General features: G+C 34.4%; 1 protein-coding gene across 1 annotated transcript; it reads right to left on the bottom strand.

Annotated features, from left to right (window-relative positions):
• Positions 1 to 1063: 1063 nt before the first annotated feature.
• LOC140448598 (beta-1,3-glucan-binding protein-like) lies at positions 1064 to 19830 on the bottom strand. The gene is made up of 7 exons (XM_072541683.1): positions 19644 to 19830; positions 8176 to 8403; positions 5400 to 5560; positions 3301 to 3586; positions 1754 to 1978; positions 1582 to 1673; positions 1064 to 1310 (listed from the first exon to the last, which is right to left on the bottom strand). Exons 1-7 carry the CDS (start codon positions 19762 to 19764, stop codon positions 1110 to 1112), a joined length of 1314 nt encoding a protein of 437 aa, XP_072397784.1. The 5' UTR covers positions 19765 to 19830; the 3' UTR covers positions 1064 to 1109.
• Between the last annotated feature and the right edge of the window lie 1792 nt (positions 19831 to 21622).

The following is a 21622-nucleotide window of genomic DNA, read 5'->3' as shown; positions in this document are numbered from 1 at the left end:
ACGAAGTCAAAGAATATTTATTTTAAAGCAATTTAATCACCAATACATAAAAATTAAAGAAACACAAATTCTTAAATAATTTTAAATTAAAACAATTTGTTTTATAGCATTAAAACTTTCAATGTACAAGGAATGATGTTTAAATTGTTTTTATTTATTTATGTTTTTTTTAGTAGTCGCTGTTGCTAACCCTAGGCCTTATACAAGCTGTATTTCGCGTGGGCATGCTCCTAAACAAATTTTCAAGATTTTATTGTGGTAGGTTGTTTTCTTTCTTCAAGAGCAACTGGTACTAGGTGTACGGTCCCTTGTGAATTATGTCGGCAAGGTCTAATTCTTTTTTTAAGCATATCTCACAAATGCTCTATAGAGTTTGGGTCTGGTAACCCAGCAGGCCACTACAGAGTACATAGTGATATCTTCTACGTCTTAAATTTCTTTCCACTGCACTTTTTCAGAGTCTAACTGCAGGTTCTAGAACCAAATCAACTTACCTGCGAGCTATTAAAGTTAGTTGTACATATTACTTCCCCAGCACGTAACACTTCTTTCTTTATGTCTGTGAACAGATCTGGCTGTTTCCGTTCTTGCTTGTCTTCCTCGCCATCTAAGTACACTAATTCATTGCTTATATGATTTTACACAAATCCTGGTTTCGTCTGAAAATAGCACATTTTGCAAATTTCCAATGTTCCAGTTTTGGTATTGAAGACACCGATTTAGACGATCAATCTTGTGCTGCCTGGTTAACTCGGAAACTCATAACTGTCTACAACTGTGCAGTCTTTGGACACGAAGTCTTCTTCTTATCGTTTAGTATTAGTAATAGTGTGTATTACACGGCTCCTCGGTATGCAATCTATCCATCTGTAGCTTATTTCGTCTATTCCTTTTAGACGAATCACCGCTATAGTTGCTTCGGAGGAGGTGTAGAAGGTAGCTGGAAAAAAACAGCAGAAATAAACCTGTTATTATGATTTTTTACTATGACCAAACTTTAATTTGGAACCAAATTGTCGATCATACTATATATTCGGTTTTTTTATGTCATGAATAACAACTCTTTAGTGGAAAATATAAAATTTTAATACAATAAAAACGCAGAATATTTAAATTGATTTAATCCTAACATAATCCACTTGCAACTGTCCACCGGTATTCCAACTGGGTAACCACTGATTTCTGCTTTCGTAAAATGATTTAACTTGTAAACTGTTTCTATTTCTCCAGGGTTTCGGTACACTTCCTGACATAAAATCATCTGGAAAATCGTTAATTCCTCCGACGCCTATCCCCAAGACTAAACGTGCCTAAAATGGAATTTATAAATCAAGGTAAATATATATATATATATATATATATATATATATATATATATTAATTACTATTTAAATGGGAATAAGCCACAATTAAAGGTTAAAGTACATTTATTGACGTTTCAATTTCCACTTCGGAAATCGTTCTCAAAATACAAACATTAGTGTTTGTATTTTCAACTATATTATATATATATATATATATATATATATATATATATATATATATATATATATATATATATATATATAGTACAATACTTACTTGAGCTGGTGGTTTTTGTGTAAATGAGGATTTAATTGAAGAAGCATCTAGAGTGCCAAATTTTGCACCGTTTATATATAAATCAATTCGATCTAGCAAAAAAAAAAGAAAAAATTCAGAAATTAAAAAAAAAAACATTAAAATCAATTTACTGATTGAATTTTACGTATACCTGGTGTCCATCTCAGTCTATAAACATGAAACTTATTACTAAATGGTTCAGTCTGTAGGGTACTACTTAGTTTTGAACTTTTAGCAGGTTCACTAAATCCCAACATAGGGCCTCCAAATAAGAGCGAACCGCCAATATCTGTCCCATCATTTCCTGTTAACACTTTGTTGCCACGAGTATATGCTATAACCAATCGGTTGTAATTTTCGTCTTCAAGATATATTTCTAAAAATATAAAAATGTTTGATATCGAATATAAATATTGAATCATTCAATGAAGCAGTTTATTCAAGGAAAACTCATCCGTGATAGATATAAATTCTGGTGCGTTGCGACCAAAAAGGTTACCTTGCAAAATTTCATCTCTATACTGGAAGTGGAGATAAATTACCGGGTAACTCGTTAGGAAGTTCCGTAACCGAAAAGCTGTGTACAATTTTTTTTATATCTTTACCTTTACTGACAAGATTGAGGGATCAAAAGATACACTGTATCGGTACATTATTCGGTAATTAGAAAAGACAGAATTGAAAAAGCCCTACTCAAAGAAATAAAAAATCAAATTCGTGGAACTTAACATGCTCTACATAGCGAAGAACATCAGATCACTCTTGTTCGCTGGAATGACAATAATGCAGTTACTATGGCAACTAATATTGCAACTCCAGAAATATTTACTATAGGAAACTGTAAAAGATGGTCCAGAAAAGACAAAAAAATTATACCGATCCCTCAACCAAACGTTATGCAAATGTATAACAAGGGAATGGGTGATGTAGATTTATTCGATAAGTTAAGAGGTTTAAATAGGATTCGAATTCGATCTAAAAAATGGTATTGGGCGATATTTAGATTTTGCTTCAATGGGGCAATAGTCAACATGTGGCTTCTTTACCGCAACATTGAGACAATTTCTTTATTAGAATTTTATAGGCGAATTATGGAGGCCCTGCTGACAGCTCCAAATATTCCAAGGCCACGTGGAGTACGTCCAATATCTTCAAAACATGTTGCTGACGAAATTCGTTTGGATAATGTGGGTCATTTTTTGATGGACAAAATTGAAAAACAACGAAGGTGCGGCAAATATGGCAAGTGTACCAAATATCGATGCATTAAATTTAATGTAATGCATATCACACGTAAAATTTTTAAAATAAATAATGTTTTATGAAATATTGTATCCTTCGTTATCCAACGGATGATATATCATACGTCAAAAAAGACAAAAAAACCGAAATCGGTCATGAGCACATATAAGGAGGTGTATAAGAAACAACAAAATGGCTATGATGTATGAAAAACCGATTTGGTAGCGAAGATCAAAGCAAGCGCAGACCACACGAAAATAATTCCACGATTGCAGGTGGTAAAAAAACTCTACCGAGACACCTAGGGAGGCAGGAAGTCATGGAGAAAGAACTTTTAGGAAGCTGGAAATTGGTAGCAGCAGAGAACAGTAGCTCAAAAATCGATCTGTTTGGAGATAGTTAATTTAACACGAGCACGTTAAGTACGTAGCTATAATATTTATTTAATATTCTTACCTGGATACATCCATTCTCCTGAAGGCACTTTGGCTCTTATCTCAACATCAACATATGAGAATAATGTTTTAGAGACTATTCGTCCCGAAATTACAGGATTTTGTAACAAGTACATTTTGCTTTTACATCGTGCTCTTTTAGATTCTGTTCGAGTACAGCCATTTGTTAAATCTAACATGCTCGCCTGAATCTCTTTATTATTTAGAAGTTTTGGTTGAATTACTAGGTTATTATTCTGTACTTTAACAACGGTATCATCCTTTTGGTACGTGACAAATTCATAATCCTAAAAATTAGTAAAATATATCATTTATTTATATTCATAAACACAAACTTATAGTTATTCTTCTCTATCGATTATTAAAGCCAAATTTGTTAGTTTTATTAATAAAATAAACAAATGCAATCTGGAAACATGTAAAAAAGAGTCACAAGAAAACATTTAGGTTTAAACTCAAGGATGACCTTTGGGCCATATCGCTGTGCATTCTTTACATAAATTGCTTTGAAGAAACCATACAATGGAAGTATTTTTAAAAACATATCTAATATACTTATAATAATATCTAAACTAGTCGATTTTTTACTTGTTTACCTATAATATACACTTAACTGCAAAAATCGATTTAAAAGCGATATTTGAGATTAGACTTTCTGTTTCAATGTAAGAAGTATGAAAATAAAAAGATGTAATGTGCAAACAATATATTATTGAAACAAAAACTGCTATTCCATTAAAGTTGTATTAGAGTTTCAGAAAATTTTCATCATTGGAACTAACGCACGAAAGACGTTATGAACAGAAAAATCATCAATTACAAAATGAATTTCTTTATTTTTCTGTATTTGATATTACCACTTTAATTCCTAATTACACTTTACAATCAACTTCGCATGGATCGGATGACGTGTCTAATAAATTCTTAAGGCATTACTTCCCATTCATCATTAAGCGCAGCTCTTAATTCCATTATGCTCCTTGGCGTATGATTTCTATGCCGGACCCTTCATTTAAGCTCATCCCAAACATGCTCTATTGGATTTATGTCCGGGCTCAACGCAGGCCAATTTATTGTAGGTACACAGATCTGTCAGATAGGTGGTGGTGACTCGTGTGGTATGGCATCGTGCATTAAAATAAAGGCATTACCAATAAATCCCGCGTATAGAAGCACACTTTCCACCAAAATATCTCTGATGTAACGATCCACCGTTAAACCTCCTCCACGTCCTCCACCAACTCGGTTTTCCCATCCATGAAAATGCCTGCCCAAAACATACAAGACCCGCCTCCATATGACACAGTTTCTCGTATACAACATTGAGCAAATCGCTCTTCTGGCCTTCTATAGACTCGACGCCTGTTGTCGTTGCCATGTAGACAGATCATACTTAAGTCGGAGAATAATACCTGACTCCAATAATAGCCGTCTCAATCCAGATGTTCGCGAGCAAATTCTAATCGCCTTTGATTCTGGGCTGCAGTTAGCTTGGGACCTGTAGGTGTCCTTTTTGGTTTCAGGTTGGCTACCTTCAGCATCCTTCTGACTGTCCAAACGCTGGTAACCTCACCTCGGACCTTTCTAAGCTCTTCTTTGAGAATAGCACCAGTAAAATGTTGATTTCTCAGGAATTCGATACAAGAAATCGATCATCTCTCTCCGTTGTTATTCGTTTACAGCCTCCTTCTTGTCGGCGGAAATAATCACCGACCGTACCTCACCGTATCTTGGTACCGACGATTCACTCGGAACACAGCTGATTGGCTTCAATTTAGTGGGCCCTCTGGCTCAGGGATTCTCTTAATAATGCTACTGCTTGAGCTGCTTTGGCGAATGTTGTATTCATTTGTAACGCACTTGCAAACTTCGTAAAAAGGACTGATGTATCAGTGGGTTTACTACTTTTATTAGTAACTTATTAGTAAATTTAAATATGTTTAAATTTACACTTTTTAGATTTAAACAGGAAACTGAAAATAATTTTGAGTCGATTATTTTGCACTCAAGTGTAATATAACCAAGAACAAACAACGTACGTGTACTTAGTTTTTAGATTATAATATACTCGAACTGGCCACAAAAGAAATTATGACTTACCGGATCATCTGGAATATATTGCTCTACTAGCCACTTGTTGTTGTCCAACACAACTCCATCAAACTTATCCTCAAATACAGTAGCGCCACTGCATACATTCACTCGTCCCGTTACTGTCGATTTGCTTGCCTTGCAATTATCTGGTGTCTTGGAAAGAAGTTCTATAGAAAAATAATTTTTATTGTAAATATAACATTTTATATCAATTTTTCGTGATCATTATTATGGCGACAACGTAGAAAATTTAATTTTAGAGAAAAGTATAAATAACCTTGTCCTGCAAGGCTGAAAGCGACCGAGGGATATCCAATACCAAAAAAATTAGGTAGAATGAAGAATCTTGACGTGAGGCGGTAAAACCGGCAAAACAAGTATCAGCATCCCTCTTCCGAGCTGCCGTCAACAAAATTTGTATAGCCAATTTGATAGATAACTCACGAGATAATCGAGCAGGCCACAAAAAGAAAAAGAAAGAGTGTTACAAATGTTTGACCGCCACATTTAAATATTTCCGCGGGTAGGTTATCTGCTCTGGGTGACTTTTTTCTGGCTAGTGATTGAATTGCTTTATTTATTTCTTCCTAATGTGGTATTTAAAAACACGATTGAAGAAGCAGTAACAGAAGCCCTAGGAAAACGCAAAGTCATACTGAACAAAAGAAATAACAACAATACACCATGGTTCAGAAAAGAAATAAAAGAGAAACGGGAGGCCTACACGAAGTATACAACATCAATTACTCCAGAATCCCGAGACACCTATAGAGAAATACGAAATTAAACAAAGCAGTTGGTAAGAAGAACAAAAAATGAACACTGGGAACAGTTTACAAAAAGGACGGAAAGCGACTTTTACGGTACACAAAAACAAATATGGAGATTCATATGAAACCAACGGAAAGAAATGGCAGAATTGAAGAAATACAATAATATACCAGCAAACGAATGGGAAAGATACCTGACGGAACTGTTTAAAGAAAAGGAAAATTATAATCAACACAATAACGTACCTGAATTAAGACACGAAATACTAATCAGTTTTCAGGAAGTAGAGATAGCCACAAATTCGCTCAAAAATAGAAAGTCACTAGAACTCTCTCAAAAATAGAAAGAAACTAATATTGCATTGCAAGATACCAGACATATGGAGAAACAGTACAATGATACCAATGTTCAAGAAAGGAGATAAAGTAGACCCCAACAATTATAGAGGTATAAATCTACTGAACACAGCACTTAAGCTTACCACAAAAGTCCTAATTAAAAAAATAAATGAACTAACAACTTTATCAGATGAACAAAAAGGATTCAGATCAGGAAGATCCTGCGTAGACGCCGTATTTGTACTAAGACAAATCACAGAAAAGGCCATCGAGTACAATAAACCAGCGTATCTATGTTTTATAAACCTGACAAAGGCTTTCGATCGCATCCAAGTCGAAGACGTCTTACAGCTACTGTATAAAAGAAACACACCAATCAATATTATACAAGCCATCGAAAATATCTACTTCCATAATCGAATACAGACAAAGATGAATGGAAAACTAACACAGTGCATACAAGTACAAAGCGGAGTCAGACAGGGTGACTCGTTAAGCCCACTTCTCTTTAATATAATAATGGACGAAATAATACAAGCAGTACGTAAAGGTCATGGCTACAAAATGAGGAACAAAGAAATCAAAATATTAGGTTATGCAGACGACGCCGCATTAATCGCCGAGAGAGAAGACGAGCTCCAAAGATTAACACACATCTTCAATTAAACAGCCAAGAAATACAATATGATAATATCAGCAGAAAAAACTAAATGTATGACAACATCTAAATATCCGCTACGATGTAAAATCGAAATGGATGGGGAAATATTAAAGGAGGAAGCAAGGTTTAGATATCTGGGAATTAATATAACCAGTTAAGAAGAACTACGATAACAAAGCTTAAAAGCAAGTAAAGCTGCGGGATCTCTTAATGACACAATCTGGAAGAACAAACACCTAATACAAGACACAAACACAAGAATCTATAAAGCAGCAATTAGACCTATATCAACATACACGGCGGAGACAAGACCTGACATATCTAAAACGAGACGACTACTAGAAACAACAGATGAAAATTCTCCGACGAATATCAGGAAAAAGTCTGCTGGATAGGGAGAGAAGCGTAAACATAAAAAGAGCATTCAATATAGAAGACATAAATGGATGGGTGAAAAAACGGAAATAGGAGTGGAACGAACACATTAGTAGAATGGCAGAAGATAGGATAGTACAAATAGCACAAAATAAGTCACTAAATGGACGAAGAAGTTTTGGCAGACCAAGAAAAAGATAGTGCGATAATTTAAACAATTTAGGAGGCTAATATTGAAGAATAAACAGGCTTTAAAGCCTACACAAAAGAAGGAAGAAGAAGAAGAAAAAGAAGTTTGTAGCACAGCTTCCTCCTATTCTAGTTCTATATCATCTCTACCTTCAGCTCTACTTTCTCCACTAAGTAGAGTACCAAAGTGTTCCTGTCACCTTTACTTCTACTCTGTCGTTCAAAAGAATTCCATTTCACCGTCGAGTTGATAAAAACTTTATTTAAAAAGTTTATTTCGCGCCCGTAACTGATATTATCAGCAAAATTTAGATTGTTTGTATGATTTTTAGATCGAACAAATATTTGTTACTGTACCATTACTTCAATACTTACAAATACTTCAATTATAATCTAAAATCATTATTATTTACACAATGTAAAATTATTAAAAATAGTTATTTTTTACCTGTCACTCTCCATGTCCTGTTGTCTTGTCTATATCCGAGAAAATCGTGCTGAACATATATCCAATAATTTACCTCATCTCCTAGATTTAGTCTTAAGTTGGGATTATTATAGACGAAATATCCATCGGTTGGGCTCTTAATTTCCCCGAAGAAGTCCCCTTCTTCGATTACCCTAATTTCTTGATTAACCTTCCCGTGAAAGGCAAAAAAACTATCTTTCGGGTCCGCTAAAAAAATTAAAGAATAAATTTAGATTCTTAAGATCTATTTTTGTAAACAGTGATTTATGACTGACATACTCGTATCGTAAGGCGACGTAATTTCATCTGCTTTACTACCGAAATGAATTTATCAATAGGATTTAGACAAAGAGGCACCATCAGCTCTTTAATTTCCAAATGTATTAAAACAATTAAAATGTAGGAGGCTGTGATGAGACGAACGCATGCTCGAACCTAACCTAACCTTATGTTTAGTTGTGATGGCATGTTGTGCTCAAACTGTTGTGCAGGGACGCAAAGCAGTCCCTGCATGTGTTTGTAATGGGCCGGATTTATGGACCATGAGACCTAAATAACCAATTTTTCTGTCTCTGACTGTCGCACTGGGAGCACAGAAATTTCTCTGTCGCACTGCGGAAACGAGCTTGTATTGCAACATTCAGTCTATTTGTATTATATATTTATGGTTGTGTTAAGGCACAAAAGTGTTTAGATAAGTTAATATCACTGCGGTTTGAAGTGATTCTACCCTTCAGTAAACGCCCAGTCTGACCTATGTAACAAGTTTTTTTAATAAAATCCTTTATAAAAAGGTATATAAAAACCCAGTCGGGCTATGTTAAATAGACAAAACGTTTTCGGAATAAATATTCCATCATCAGTGTCAGGTTAATACATGAATGTAGCCACTAAATATGGGGGTAAAAACCCTTTAAAAATTACTAATTGAAATTTAGTTTACATTATGTCTTGTTTAAAATTAAGATGGTAAAGTTACCGTTGGATTGGTAACATGGCGACATATGACTCTACATTAAGTTGCAAGTCCTGAGACGGTATGTCTACGAGGACTTTATGAAAGCAACAGTTGCTTTCATAACAGTTGCAGCGATAAAAAATGAGGAGTTGATGAAGACAAAGGAGTTCCAAGTGTTTTCGCCTGCAGAACAGTATTATTCCAAATTAATCTTAATTGATGACCATTGGATAAATCATTAGATAAAGTACCATAACTCTTAGAAAAAGGCATTTATTAATTCAGGGAGGTGGGTACGAGTTTTCAAGAAGAATAATTTTTAGTCCTAGGTAATAGAAACGATTTCTTTCGACGAATCGCATGTGTCAACATTTGTAGCTAAAAACTAAGGGATTGGATGAGGTTAATTTGATATTTAAATGGATGACAAGAATGGAAATAAGGAAAACTGTTGGAGGCCAACTTGTAACCAAAATATTGTCAGTCCACCTGATGACTCGTATTTTCACAAAAAGAATACTATTGGCGTTAGAATCCTCTAGTTCACAAGTGAACTGTAAATAAGGATCAAAACCATTGAACACTGACCAAAATGTTTACTGACATAGACAGTAAGGGTTTATCTACGATATTAGTATTTTTTAAGTGTGTTATATATTTATTAATTTTATTGGTAAATTAAATTTTAAGTTTTGAAGTATAAGGCTGGTAATATATTTCATGACCTAAAGGTCTAGACTTTATCAACAAGACACTTGATACAATTTTCAATGTTTTAATAGCGATCAAGACTTTACACTTTACCTTTTTGTGAAACAAACCATCATTCAATAAAATTATACTCTCTTCTTATTAATTCACAAGCAGACATAAAAAATATCAGACGACCTTTGTTTTGCAGGCACTGATTATACAAAAAAGGGGAAAAACTTTAGAATTAATATCTATAATAAATTATTTATAGCCGGCGAAATAAGAGATTCACGGAAATTTACTAGTTTTTTAATAATAATTTTACATTTTTTAAAACAAAGTAACTCGATATACTTATATCCGTAATTCAAAGAAAAGACTGGACATGAAAATAATACAATTTTTGTTAAATATATCCAAATAGTTTTTAAAATATTTATAGTCTGTACTAGAGATTCAAGGTAAGTTTTATTTAAACGTAAACATATTACTATTTTTTATTTTTAAACGATTTATAGCCAGTGGTACCAGAAATTCTTGGAAACTTTTTAAACATTCTGTTTTCAAAGTGTTTAAAATTGCGAATAAATAATTTAATTTAAATAAAATTTCGCTGTTAAAACACCATAGTCTTAATTTTTCATACAATTTGTTTTTATACATGTTTGTAGCGTTTAACAATCGATTATATAGTGCGTTTTCCCCTCTTTGGCCGATTTGGAAAACTGTTGAAGTAAGATGAAACTGTCAATCAAATTACCAATGGCGGAGAGAAATCAATTTTTTTTTAAATTAAAGTTATTTAATCGCAATTGAATTATAAATACGTAAACCTTATTCACATTGCACATTCTCAGCATCAACTTATCGAGGCCTGACACACGTGTTCCGATAGTATTCGCTTTCTCAGTCGCCAAGAGACTATTAAATATGATTTATCGCCTTGGACGTACATGATTGTCATTTTAAAGGTCCAAACTGCTCAGTCTGATTAAGTTCAAATTGTAGTGTGTTGGTTTATATTTTTTCATTATAAGTTAATATATTTTGTGTTTTTGTACAACAAATTGTAGTGTGTTGGTTTATATTTTTTTACATTATAAATTATTATATTTTGTGTTTTTGTAACGTAATTGTTGAGTTATCTACTGGTCGTGTTAATTTTAAAAGTTTTATGGTGTTGGTCTTGTATGGTACAAGACCAAAGTATTTATTCATCAAAAGTAAAAATAGCTTGTGGTAATCCCTTGGGTAAAGGTAAGAGAAACCAATATTTGAATTTATTGATGTTTTAAAAAGTTTTATTTTCTTTTCTGGACTCGAAGAAGTCCAGAATGCAGTTTCATTTCGATTAAGTTGGTTTTATTAGAATATATTATTGTAAGTAAAGAAAAATGTCAAGAACTGATACAGCAGACGAACTCCTTGAGATTGATGTAACCCTAAGTCCACCTAAAAAAAAACAGTACAGGGACATTTAACGTTAAAACGAAGCAATTTCTATTAGAGTAGTAGATATAACAGGTACTGATATTGTTTCTTTATTACTTTATAATGCGCGTTTTCACTTTGTTTAATAAGTATTGTTATTTTCTATCCATTTTAGGCGTGTGTAACCGCTGTATACGAAATTTGGTTCAAGAATATGAAAATACGGGAACATTGTCGATACCAGAACCAATTGAATATTGTAGAAGTATTAATAACTCACTTGATAAATTTAACAGAAAAGCAATAAGAAGAATAATCTACGAATTCGTTTTTCGAGATGAAATACCCATAATATATAAAGTTCTCAGGGTTGTTAATGAAGATCCGTGTTTGCCTAATTTTAACAGAACTACATTTTTAAAATTATTGAAAAAAGTAAATTTCAAGTTTCAACGTCGTCAGCGAAACAGCATTTTGATGGACAGGGATGAAATTTCCTTGTGGAGACGAGAAGTTCTGATCAAAATAAAGTTCTACAGAAATAAAAACGGCAAAATTTAGTACTAAGACGAGACTTGGGTAAATGCTGGTCACACCAAATTCAAAATATGGCTCGACAATTAGGTAACATCTTATAAAAAAGCGTTTTTAGATGGACTAGTACAACTAGTTAACTAGTTTGTAACGATGTGCATCGCCTCCGTCCCATCAGCGCTCCGTACACACGCACTCCCGCAAAAAGTTCCTCTTTTATCGACGAGCGCTGGAGGAGATGGAATGCCAACGACGATATAAAACAGCGCACGCCACAAGAGGGAATTGGGTTCCGCTAGTGGTCTGACCTAGTGATAACTCCACCAGGCTTCTGGGTATTGGATGCCAACGCTGGCCCTAGGGTATTGAGTAAATGCTTCTGCCAGAGAGCTGATCTAGTGGCAGTTCTGTATCCGAGTATTGACCTGAGACAGACCTATTCTTTCCCGTGACTAAGTATTGATTAGTCGCTTTCCGCTCCTCGCCGAACCAAGTGTTGATTGGCCTGTTCCATCTCTATTCCTTTGACACGACCTTTTCTGTCCTTACCGCGTGTGTATTAACACACCGTAATTGTCCTTTTAGTTTTATGACATTAAGTAATTGTATTTTATTTTCGCAGATATTATATAGTGGATCACCGTCCATGTCGTAGTCGCAGGATTGGCAGTTTATTTGTATTTGTTTAAATATAACTTTATTTTGTTATTGTTCCAAATAAAGTTTAATTTTAATTTAAACCTGCCTTTTGCTGGATCTGTTGTCTAAAGAACTACCCATCACAAATTGGCGCCCGAGCAAAAATAGATATGCCGCTCCGTCCAGCATTGACAGACACAGACTCAATAGCAGGTGCTACGACAGGTCGTGGATATACCGCCAGTCCAAAGAGGAGTTACAGCACAAAGCCGAAAAGTTCGGCTGAGATTCCGAAAGAACCGTCAAAGATTTAGGATTAAGATAAGGAATTTCTTTTAAAGCTAGCGTAGATCTAACAAAAACCGAATCCGAAAAAGAACCGAAACGAAACTAACCCGAGTAAGACCCGAATACGAATCAAATCCGCAGAAGAAGCGAAAAAGAACCTAACCCGAATATAAACCGAATGAACCCGAATATAAATGGCATAGCAGCACGCTTGTTAAGAATTGCGACAACCGTTTGCCGAATAGCGCAACAATGCTGGTTTGGCTATGTTCAAATAGCACGCTATGTTCGAAACTATAAATAAATGCCTTCAGTGTAAATACGCAGCCAGCAGCAAGATGTGACTATCCACTATAGAAAAGCCTTGGCAAAATGTCCCAATTGGGTTGGTGGGATCACGCCAAAGATCTACAAAGGGGAGCATCTTTTTGACACGCTAAAAAAAAATGTAAGCTACATTTTTTCCCAAAGAGAAAGGGGTGTAATGATGTGGATCGCCTCCGTCCCGTCAGCGCTCCGTACACCCGCACTCCCACCAAAAAGGCCTCTTCCATCAACGAGCGCTAGAGAAGATGAAAGGTCTACGACGATATACAACAGCGTACGCCACAAAAGAAAGTTGAGTGCCGCTAGAATGCTGATCTAGTGGGAACTCCACCGGCCCTCTGGGTATTGACTGGAGGCCAACCGTCCGTAGTTCCGTCAGAGTGTTGATGTAATAACAACTGCGCTGGTCCTAGGATATTGACTAAAGTCCAACCGCTTCTGCTAGAGTGTTGATGTAGTGGCAGTAGTGGCATACCCGGTTTTGGAGTATTGATCTGAGGCAGACCTATTCTTTCCCGTGACTAAGTATTGACTAGTCGCTTGCCGCTCCTCGCCAGACCGAGTGCTGATCGGTCTGTTCCATCTCTATTCCTTTGACCCGTCCTTTCCTGCCTTCGCCGCGTGTGTATTAACACATCGTTATTGCCGTTTCAATTTTATGACATTAATTGTGTTTTATTTTCGCAGGTATTATACAGTGGATCGCCTAGTCGTGAGTCCATTACGTAGACACAAGATTGGCAGTTTATTTTTATTGTTTTAAATTTAACTTTATTTTGTGATTTATTTATTCCAATTATATTTTTATTTTAATTTAAACCTGCGTTTTACTGAGTCTGTCGTCTAAAAGAGCTATCCGTGACAAGTTAACAAAAACACCAGTAATCTTCTTCTTATATCCTTTCGGCACCTCAGACGTCGGGTATTAGGGTTCTTTCTTTACCCATTTTTCCATGCGTTTCTATTTTTTGGCATCATCTTTAATTCTTCAATAGTTTTCTCAATAGGTTATATCTTTCTATTTCTTTGGTCTCTTAATTTTCTTCTGGGTCTTCTCCTCCTCTTTTTCTTTCTACTTCTCAATTCTAATATTTGTCTGGTATTTATTTCGCTACTTTAGTTCTCTTACTGGGTAATATGGTTCTGCTTTGTCATTTGTCTGATATCTTCATTTTTTATCCTGTGCAATTTTGTTTTTAATTTCCTTATGGGATGTATCATAGGGTAGATTTTTAGATATACGAATATCCATAATATGTTTTTCTGTGTTTCTGCCTGTTCTTTTTTCTAAACACTATATTATCAATTTTGCGAGAATTTCAATATATTAAATATCTGTACATAATTGTGCTTTCTGAATATATGAATATACGTAAATGATAAATTCTGTCAATCTTCTTTCAAAAATAAACCTGGACATACATTTTTTTGTTGTTCTGTAGCGCATGTATTAGAAATAAATAGGGCAATGAAAGATGGGTTCGAGAAGAACCATAGAATGCATAAATGAAACTGTAATTTCAAGATGTTATCCAAATAGTCAAAATTGAAAAATGGGATAAAACAGGTCATACTATGAATTAAAACATTAAATGGCATTAGGAGACTGAGGCTAATTTTTTGATACTGTTATAATAGTAAACCAACACATTTATAATATAAATAATATTATTTATAGATAAGTTTATATTATAAACAAACATTTAATATTGTTTAAAGTAAAATAGAAATTAGCATGCCGACCTTATTATTATGTTATAGATTATTGTGACATAGTTGGCGACAGAGTTCATCAAAGTTATTGGAATAATAAATTACATTGATCAAACAAGATATTTCCGATATTATAGACTACAAGCCCATGGTTCATATTTATCAAAACAACACAATAAAAGTTAAAGTAGAAGAAGAACTAACCGACCCTATTGAAGCTGACAATGGGATAAGGCAGGAAGATTCCCTGAGTCCTCTATTGTTTAACCTGATTATGGATGAAATAATAAAAAAAGTAAGAACTAAAAAAGGATACCAAATAGGAGAAAAACAACTTAAAATTATCTGCTATGCAGACGACGCAATACTACTCTCTCAAAGTGAAGATGATTTACGACGTATGCTGCACTAATTTAATATAACCGCCAGAAAATTTAACGTGTTAATTTCCCCAAAAAAGACAAAATGCACGGTTTCAACAGCAAATTTACTAAGATGTAAATTGGAGCTGGAAGGTCCGATAATAGAACAAGTGATGAAGTTTAAATATCTTGGCAACACATTATCTAGCTACGGAAAGTTCCAAACTGAAGTGAAAGATCAAGTGAATAGAGAAAACAGAGCCGCAGACTGTCTGAATGAAACAATATGGAGAAATAAAAATATCGGGAAAGAAATGAAAGGCAGAATTTACAAAACAGTCATCAGACCAATAACGACATACGCGGTAGAAACACGACCTGACACAAAGAGGACAAAAATGACGTTAGAAACAGCAGAGATGAAATCACTTAGAAAGGTTGATGGTAAGACACTATGGGGCACATCTAGAAGTGTAGATGCACATTGTAGATGCAAGGTGGAGAACATCAAGAACTGGGTAAAAAATAGAAGAGTAGAATGGGACGATCATATAAGCCGAATGACAACAACTAGAGTAGTGAAGACGGCAAGAGACGGTTCCCCAATAGGAAGACGATCGTAGGAAGATCACGAAAACGATGGAACGATAGTAAAATTATTAAATGATTATTAAAAAAAAACAATTAATAATTACTTTTTGAAAAGCACTTAAAAATGCACACCGGCAAAATTAATGATTTAAAGCATGTCTTCGAAAATAATTACCAGTCGCCATTATGGCATTTCAACGTAGTTGGACGTAGAGAAACCGGCGCAGAAGAGAAACCAACAAACTCAACAGGGGGGGGGATCATTTTTCATATCGCTCATCTCTATTTTTATGTCATGTAAAGTTCTAATATTTTATCTAATTTTTCAATGGTAGGCTCTTTTTGTGGTGTTCTTGCTGTTGTTCTGCTTTTTCCAAATAGTTCATCTTCTTGACTTATACTTCTTCTTTTACCACTATCAAAAGTTGAGTCGCTCTCCATTTTTTTATTTATTTATTTTTGTTCTTTTCACTATTAATAAGTTATCTGATTTGGTTACTTGATTTTTTAAACAACCGGCAACGCCGCATTCAATTTATTCAAGACTACTTTCGTTATCCGTTGTCAAAGAACCGGAATTACTGAGAGCTGTGTGTTTGTAACAGGGGAAGATACTCGGGGGGGGGGGACTAAAGAAATTCCAATCCCAAGAAGGTCCAAATTAAAGAAAACCTATTATTTATGTCTTTTGTGTAGTTTGGATATATCTTTTTCATGTATTTTAGCCACCCCCCTGCCCCCCACTTGGAAGATCCCCTTCCAAGGCAAATGTCTAGATCCGCCACTGGTTTTTAATACAATTAAATATTATTAAAACTTACTTATCGAACACTTTTTTGCACTGCAAGGAGTTTCTGTTCTTATATTTTGCGCATATTATAGGTATAGTTTAAAATTTATTTCTCCCTACTCTAGAAAATCGGAAAAACACAGGTGAAAATTTATCACTAATTTACTTTACACAACGCGCTGTGGTCGAATCTGAGAAGGAATCTAATACAAGACAATAAATAAAAAAAAATAAATAAAATGTGTACTCAGAAACTCTCCAAACGTGTTGGAAATTCGACTAATAGAAAAATTTTGGTGTGAAGTGTTGAAATAGTGGATGGGAACCGAATACGAAACAAATACCAATAACATCATCATCATCATCATAAGTGGCTCGACAATCCGTTGTGGATCTTGGCCTGCTCACAAAGACGTCGCCACTCCTGTCGATTCCTGGCAACTTCCGTCCATCTTCTAACCCCTAGAATCTGTAGGTCTTCTTCCACATCATCAATCCATCTCATTCGTGGTCGTCCTCTGCTTCTTGTGCCCTCTTGTTTTGAAAATGTTAATCTCTTCGTGTATTCGTGATCTGACATCCTAGCAATGTGTCCAGCCCATCTAAGTCTCTGCACTTTAACGAATTTCACAATATCTGGATCGGTGTATAACTGATACAGTTCAAAGTTGTATCTTCGACGCCATAGCCCATTTTCATTTACGGCCCCAAAAATCTTTCTAAGAATTTTTCTCTCAAAAATACCAAGAAGTCTTTTATCATTTTGAGATAAGATCCACGTTTCAGCCCCATATATCAAAACTGGTCTTATTAAGATCCTGTATATATTAAGCTTTAGTGCACGTTTTATATTTTTATTTTTTAAATGTCTCTGGAGGCCGTGAACAGTTCTGTTTGCTATTGCTATGCGTCTTTTTATTTCGTCGCTTGTCGTGTTTGTTGCGTTTACTAGCGATCCAAGATATGTAAATTCTTTGACTTGCTCAAAGGTATGGTTGTTAATTTGAATTCTTTGTTGGATATTTCGAGGGTTTTTAGAAACCAACATATATTTGGTTTTTTCCTCGTTTACCACAAGTCCTAATTCACTTGCTGCGTCCGCAAGCCTTGTAAAACACTGCACCATGTCTCTCATACTCCTGCCCACTATAAATATATCGTCAGCGAATGCAAGAATTTGCGTCGATCTATTAAAAATAGTTCCATTCATTCTAATATTTTATTGTCTGATTGCCTTTTCCAAGGCAATATTAAAGAGCAGACACGCCAACGCGTCCCTTTGTCTTAGACCATTATTAATGTCAAAGAACGTAGAGTTTTATCCTTCAATTCTAACTCATGAGCTTACGTTTTGCATTGTTAGGCGGGTCAACTTAACTAACTTAGGTGGGATCCCAAAGTCTATCATTGCATTATATAATGCAGTTCTTTTCACACTGTCATAGGCTGCTTTGAAGTCAATGAAGAGATGGTTGGATGTTATATTCTAGTGACTTTTCTAGAATCTGCCTATGTGCTTGAATTTGATGTGTAGTTGACTTTCCAGCAGTAAATCCGCATTGATATTGACCAACAATATCCTTTGTAAAATGTTGAAGTCTTTCAGATAATACATTGCCGAAGATCTTATACGCAGATGCTAACAGAGTAATGCCTCTATAGTTCTTACACTCCAGTTGATCCCCCTTTTTATGCAATGGACATATTATTCCCTTCAGCCACTCTTCTGGTACCCATTCATTCTGCCATATAAGTACTATTAGTTTATGGATTGCTGCAAAAAATCACCACCTTTTTTATACATTTCCGAACAGATGTCATCGATTCCTGGGGCTTTATTGTCTTTGAGTTTTAGGATCGCATTTGACACTTCTCTTCTTGTTGGGTCTTCACTGTGTAGTTGACGTTGTATATTTTGTTCATTTTCTATATTGTACTCTTCTTCAATATCGTTTGTATTTAGATGTTCGCTGAAATGTTGTGCCGATCTGTTAAGAACTGAGTTTTTATCATGTAGAATTTCACCGTTAGTGTCTTTACAAATTTTTAATCGTGGTTTAAATTCTCGACGGCTAATATTTAAGGATTTGTAGTATTTCCTCGTTTCATTTTTATCGAATAAACTTTGTATCTCACTGAGAGTGTTCTGTTCGTATTCCCTCTTCTTACGTCGATGGCTACGTTTTTCCTCTCTTCTAAGACGTCTATACTCTTCTTTTTTCCTCCGTGTACAACCTGCGTCAATGGTTTTTTGATATGCTGCGTTCTTTCTATTTGTGGCCATTTCGCACTCATGATCAAACCAATGATTTCTTTTTTCTGACTTGGTTTTGCCCAATATTTCAACGGATTTTTTAACCAAACCAAACCAATATCAATTTCTATAACCAAATACCAATAACGCATTTTTAAAAAATCCGGAAGTGGACCTGAACATCATCCGACTGCAGATAAGATAAGTTTAACCTAATTCAGTGTCACTGGACACTATTTCCAGTAAATTAAAAATTCATTAGTAGATAGTATTTAACTTAATTGGTGACATGATAATTCTGACTGATAAACGCTATTACAAAGAATATTGACCAAACATTTTTGAGAAGTAGGTGTCCGTATCCTGTTTTAGCTTTCGGTTTTCCATTTTTTTTCTGGCGCATTATTTGTGAATTGCAAAAATTAATAAAATTATAATTATATAAAACTCAACGACTAAATTTTATAATAAATAAAAGACAAATGCTGAAAATATAACCCGAAACTGAAGCAAAAAATATTAATGACTATGCGATACAAGAATAATTATTATGATAATCAGAAACAAGGCGTACATCAGAATTTAATATTTTGAGTACATGCTTTAATCAGAATGTAATATCCGGATTACATGCTTTAATCAGAATTTAATATTCTGATTACTTACATGTTTTATGGAATTGTGAGTGTGTCGCTCACAAAATTTTAGTTATAATCAAAAACTCTAATATGGGCTACATGGCTAATCAATCAGGCCTCATAGATGATGAAAATAAACTAAGAAAAATATTATTAAAATCAAAGAAGCAAAATATAAATTGTTTTTAGAATATTCTGTAAGTATGTATGAACATTGTTAAAATATTACCTGGTAATGTTACTTTGAATCCAGAAGGCGAAAATGCCTCGAACTTTACTTTTGGAATTTCGTACGCTTCACATACTACTTTAATTAACACTAAAATGCACAGCCAATTTGGAAACACCATGATTGTTGGTTAATGTTTAACTAAGAACATCAGTCTTGTTTGTTTTATCACCTACCGATTTCTGACTGTCGTCTTGATTTCTTGACCTCGGTGGAATCTTGTTAGCATAATATTCAGTGGCGTTACCGACGGCGATTTGCAAATAATTTCCAAATACAAACATCGAAAAGACATAAATTTGTAGGAGTTAAGGAATATTTTTAGCTAATTATTTAGTAAGACGGAACGCCTTAAAAATGCCCAATTTTTGTGTGGATTTAGCCTAAAAAGTGAAAAAACCTCAAATTTTAAGGTTTGCTTAGCTGGAAACTAGTACAAGTGCCTAAAAATAAAAAAAAAATGAAGAAAAACTAAAAAAGTATTATTAACCAAAAAATATTACGTAAAAAGCAAAGAAAAGTATATATATGTCTTAATAAAAAAAACGTCATCATCATCATCCAGCCTCAAGAGTCCACTGCTGAACATAGGCCTCTTCCTCATGTTTCCAACCCCATCTATCTTGCGCCGCTCTTATCCAGTTTTTATTGAGTCTTCTTAAATCGTCAGTCTATCTTGTAGGTGGTCGACCGACGCTTCTCTTGTCTTCCCTTGGCCTCCATTCCAATAACCTCGTAAAACCTCCAAAAAAAAACGTAACTAAAACATAATAAATATCAGTGAGTTTACTATTAAATTATGAAAAAATACATATCTAATATTGTTTAAAATAATCAAGCTTTTTATTAAAAATTTAATGAAAATTGCTTACCTTAATAAACAGATGTAGCAGGGTCCCTAATTTTAACAAAGTGTTTCACTTTGTGAAATATGTATTCCTGAAAAACTTCTCTCCAAAACGAGTACCAGTCAACAATCGTCTTAAAAAAAAAAGAAATAGAGGAGAAATCCGAACTCGTCTTTTACGAATTCTTGCTTAGGTGCCTTTAAATTTAATGAAGTTGCCACCAACATAAATATTTTCTCTACTGGCAATTTACTCGCTTCCAAAAAGGTCTCTTTCTTTGCCTAGTGTAAATTTACAACTTTTGGGTGTATTTTTGTGTCTTGGGATAAGTTTATTACACTTAAATTTACTTTCAGCGTTAATTCACAACTGTTGCCGCATCGACACAGTACTTTGTCTTTAATTACACCATGTTTAATCAAAACTTTCAATAAATCTTAGTTTAAACCCACCACACTCCATTATATCTTTCTTTGGTGACGAACAAAAGAAATGAGTTAAAAATGATATTATCCACCATGCCAAAATTAGATGTTTGCAAAAATATTGCAAATCTTAAGTACACTTTAACCCTTTCAGTCCTAAATTTTTTTTTTCAAAGGTAAAATTTTTCTGTTGATATTTTCTTTAATTGGACCCCTAAATAATACTGAAAATATTTTTTATAAAATTATTGACCCCTCTTTTCATTTTACAAATTGGTGGCAACTGTCACCAAGAGTTTCTTAAGGTATAAATAAACATAAAATGATATATATTTTATTACAGAAAAAGCATGTATAAAAATATATTATGTTTTATTGAGGTCTTGTATGATAACTTTTGAAACAATTTCTGTCTTTCAACAAGCACAGAAAGACGTTACACTTTTCACACATCGTGCGTGATCTTCCGCTGCATCCTTAAAGCGCAACGCTGTTCGTGACCTTTTGTAGGAATTGGCCAGTGAGAAATTTCATCATTATCTCACTTCGCTGATAGGTTGTTGCTGTTTCATTCGTTTGGAAAGTTTATCTTTTACAAATGTAAAAGGGGAACTTCCAGGAGAATCTCTAGGAGAACTTCCAGGCGACTCATTTAAAGGACGACCTCTTTTCGGTGTTAACAGTGGAGCTGTAGAGAAAGCTAAAG

The sequence above is a fragment of the Diabrotica undecimpunctata genome, chromosome 8 (assembly GCF_040954645.1).
Source record: "Diabrotica undecimpunctata isolate CICGRU chromosome 8, icDiaUnde3, whole genome shotgun sequence".
NCBI classification, from domain to species: domain Eukaryota; kingdom Metazoa; phylum Arthropoda; class Insecta; order Coleoptera; family Chrysomelidae; genus Diabrotica; species Diabrotica undecimpunctata.
Note: the sequence above shows the minus strand (reverse complement) of the source record. Positions and strands in the feature narration are given on the sequence as shown.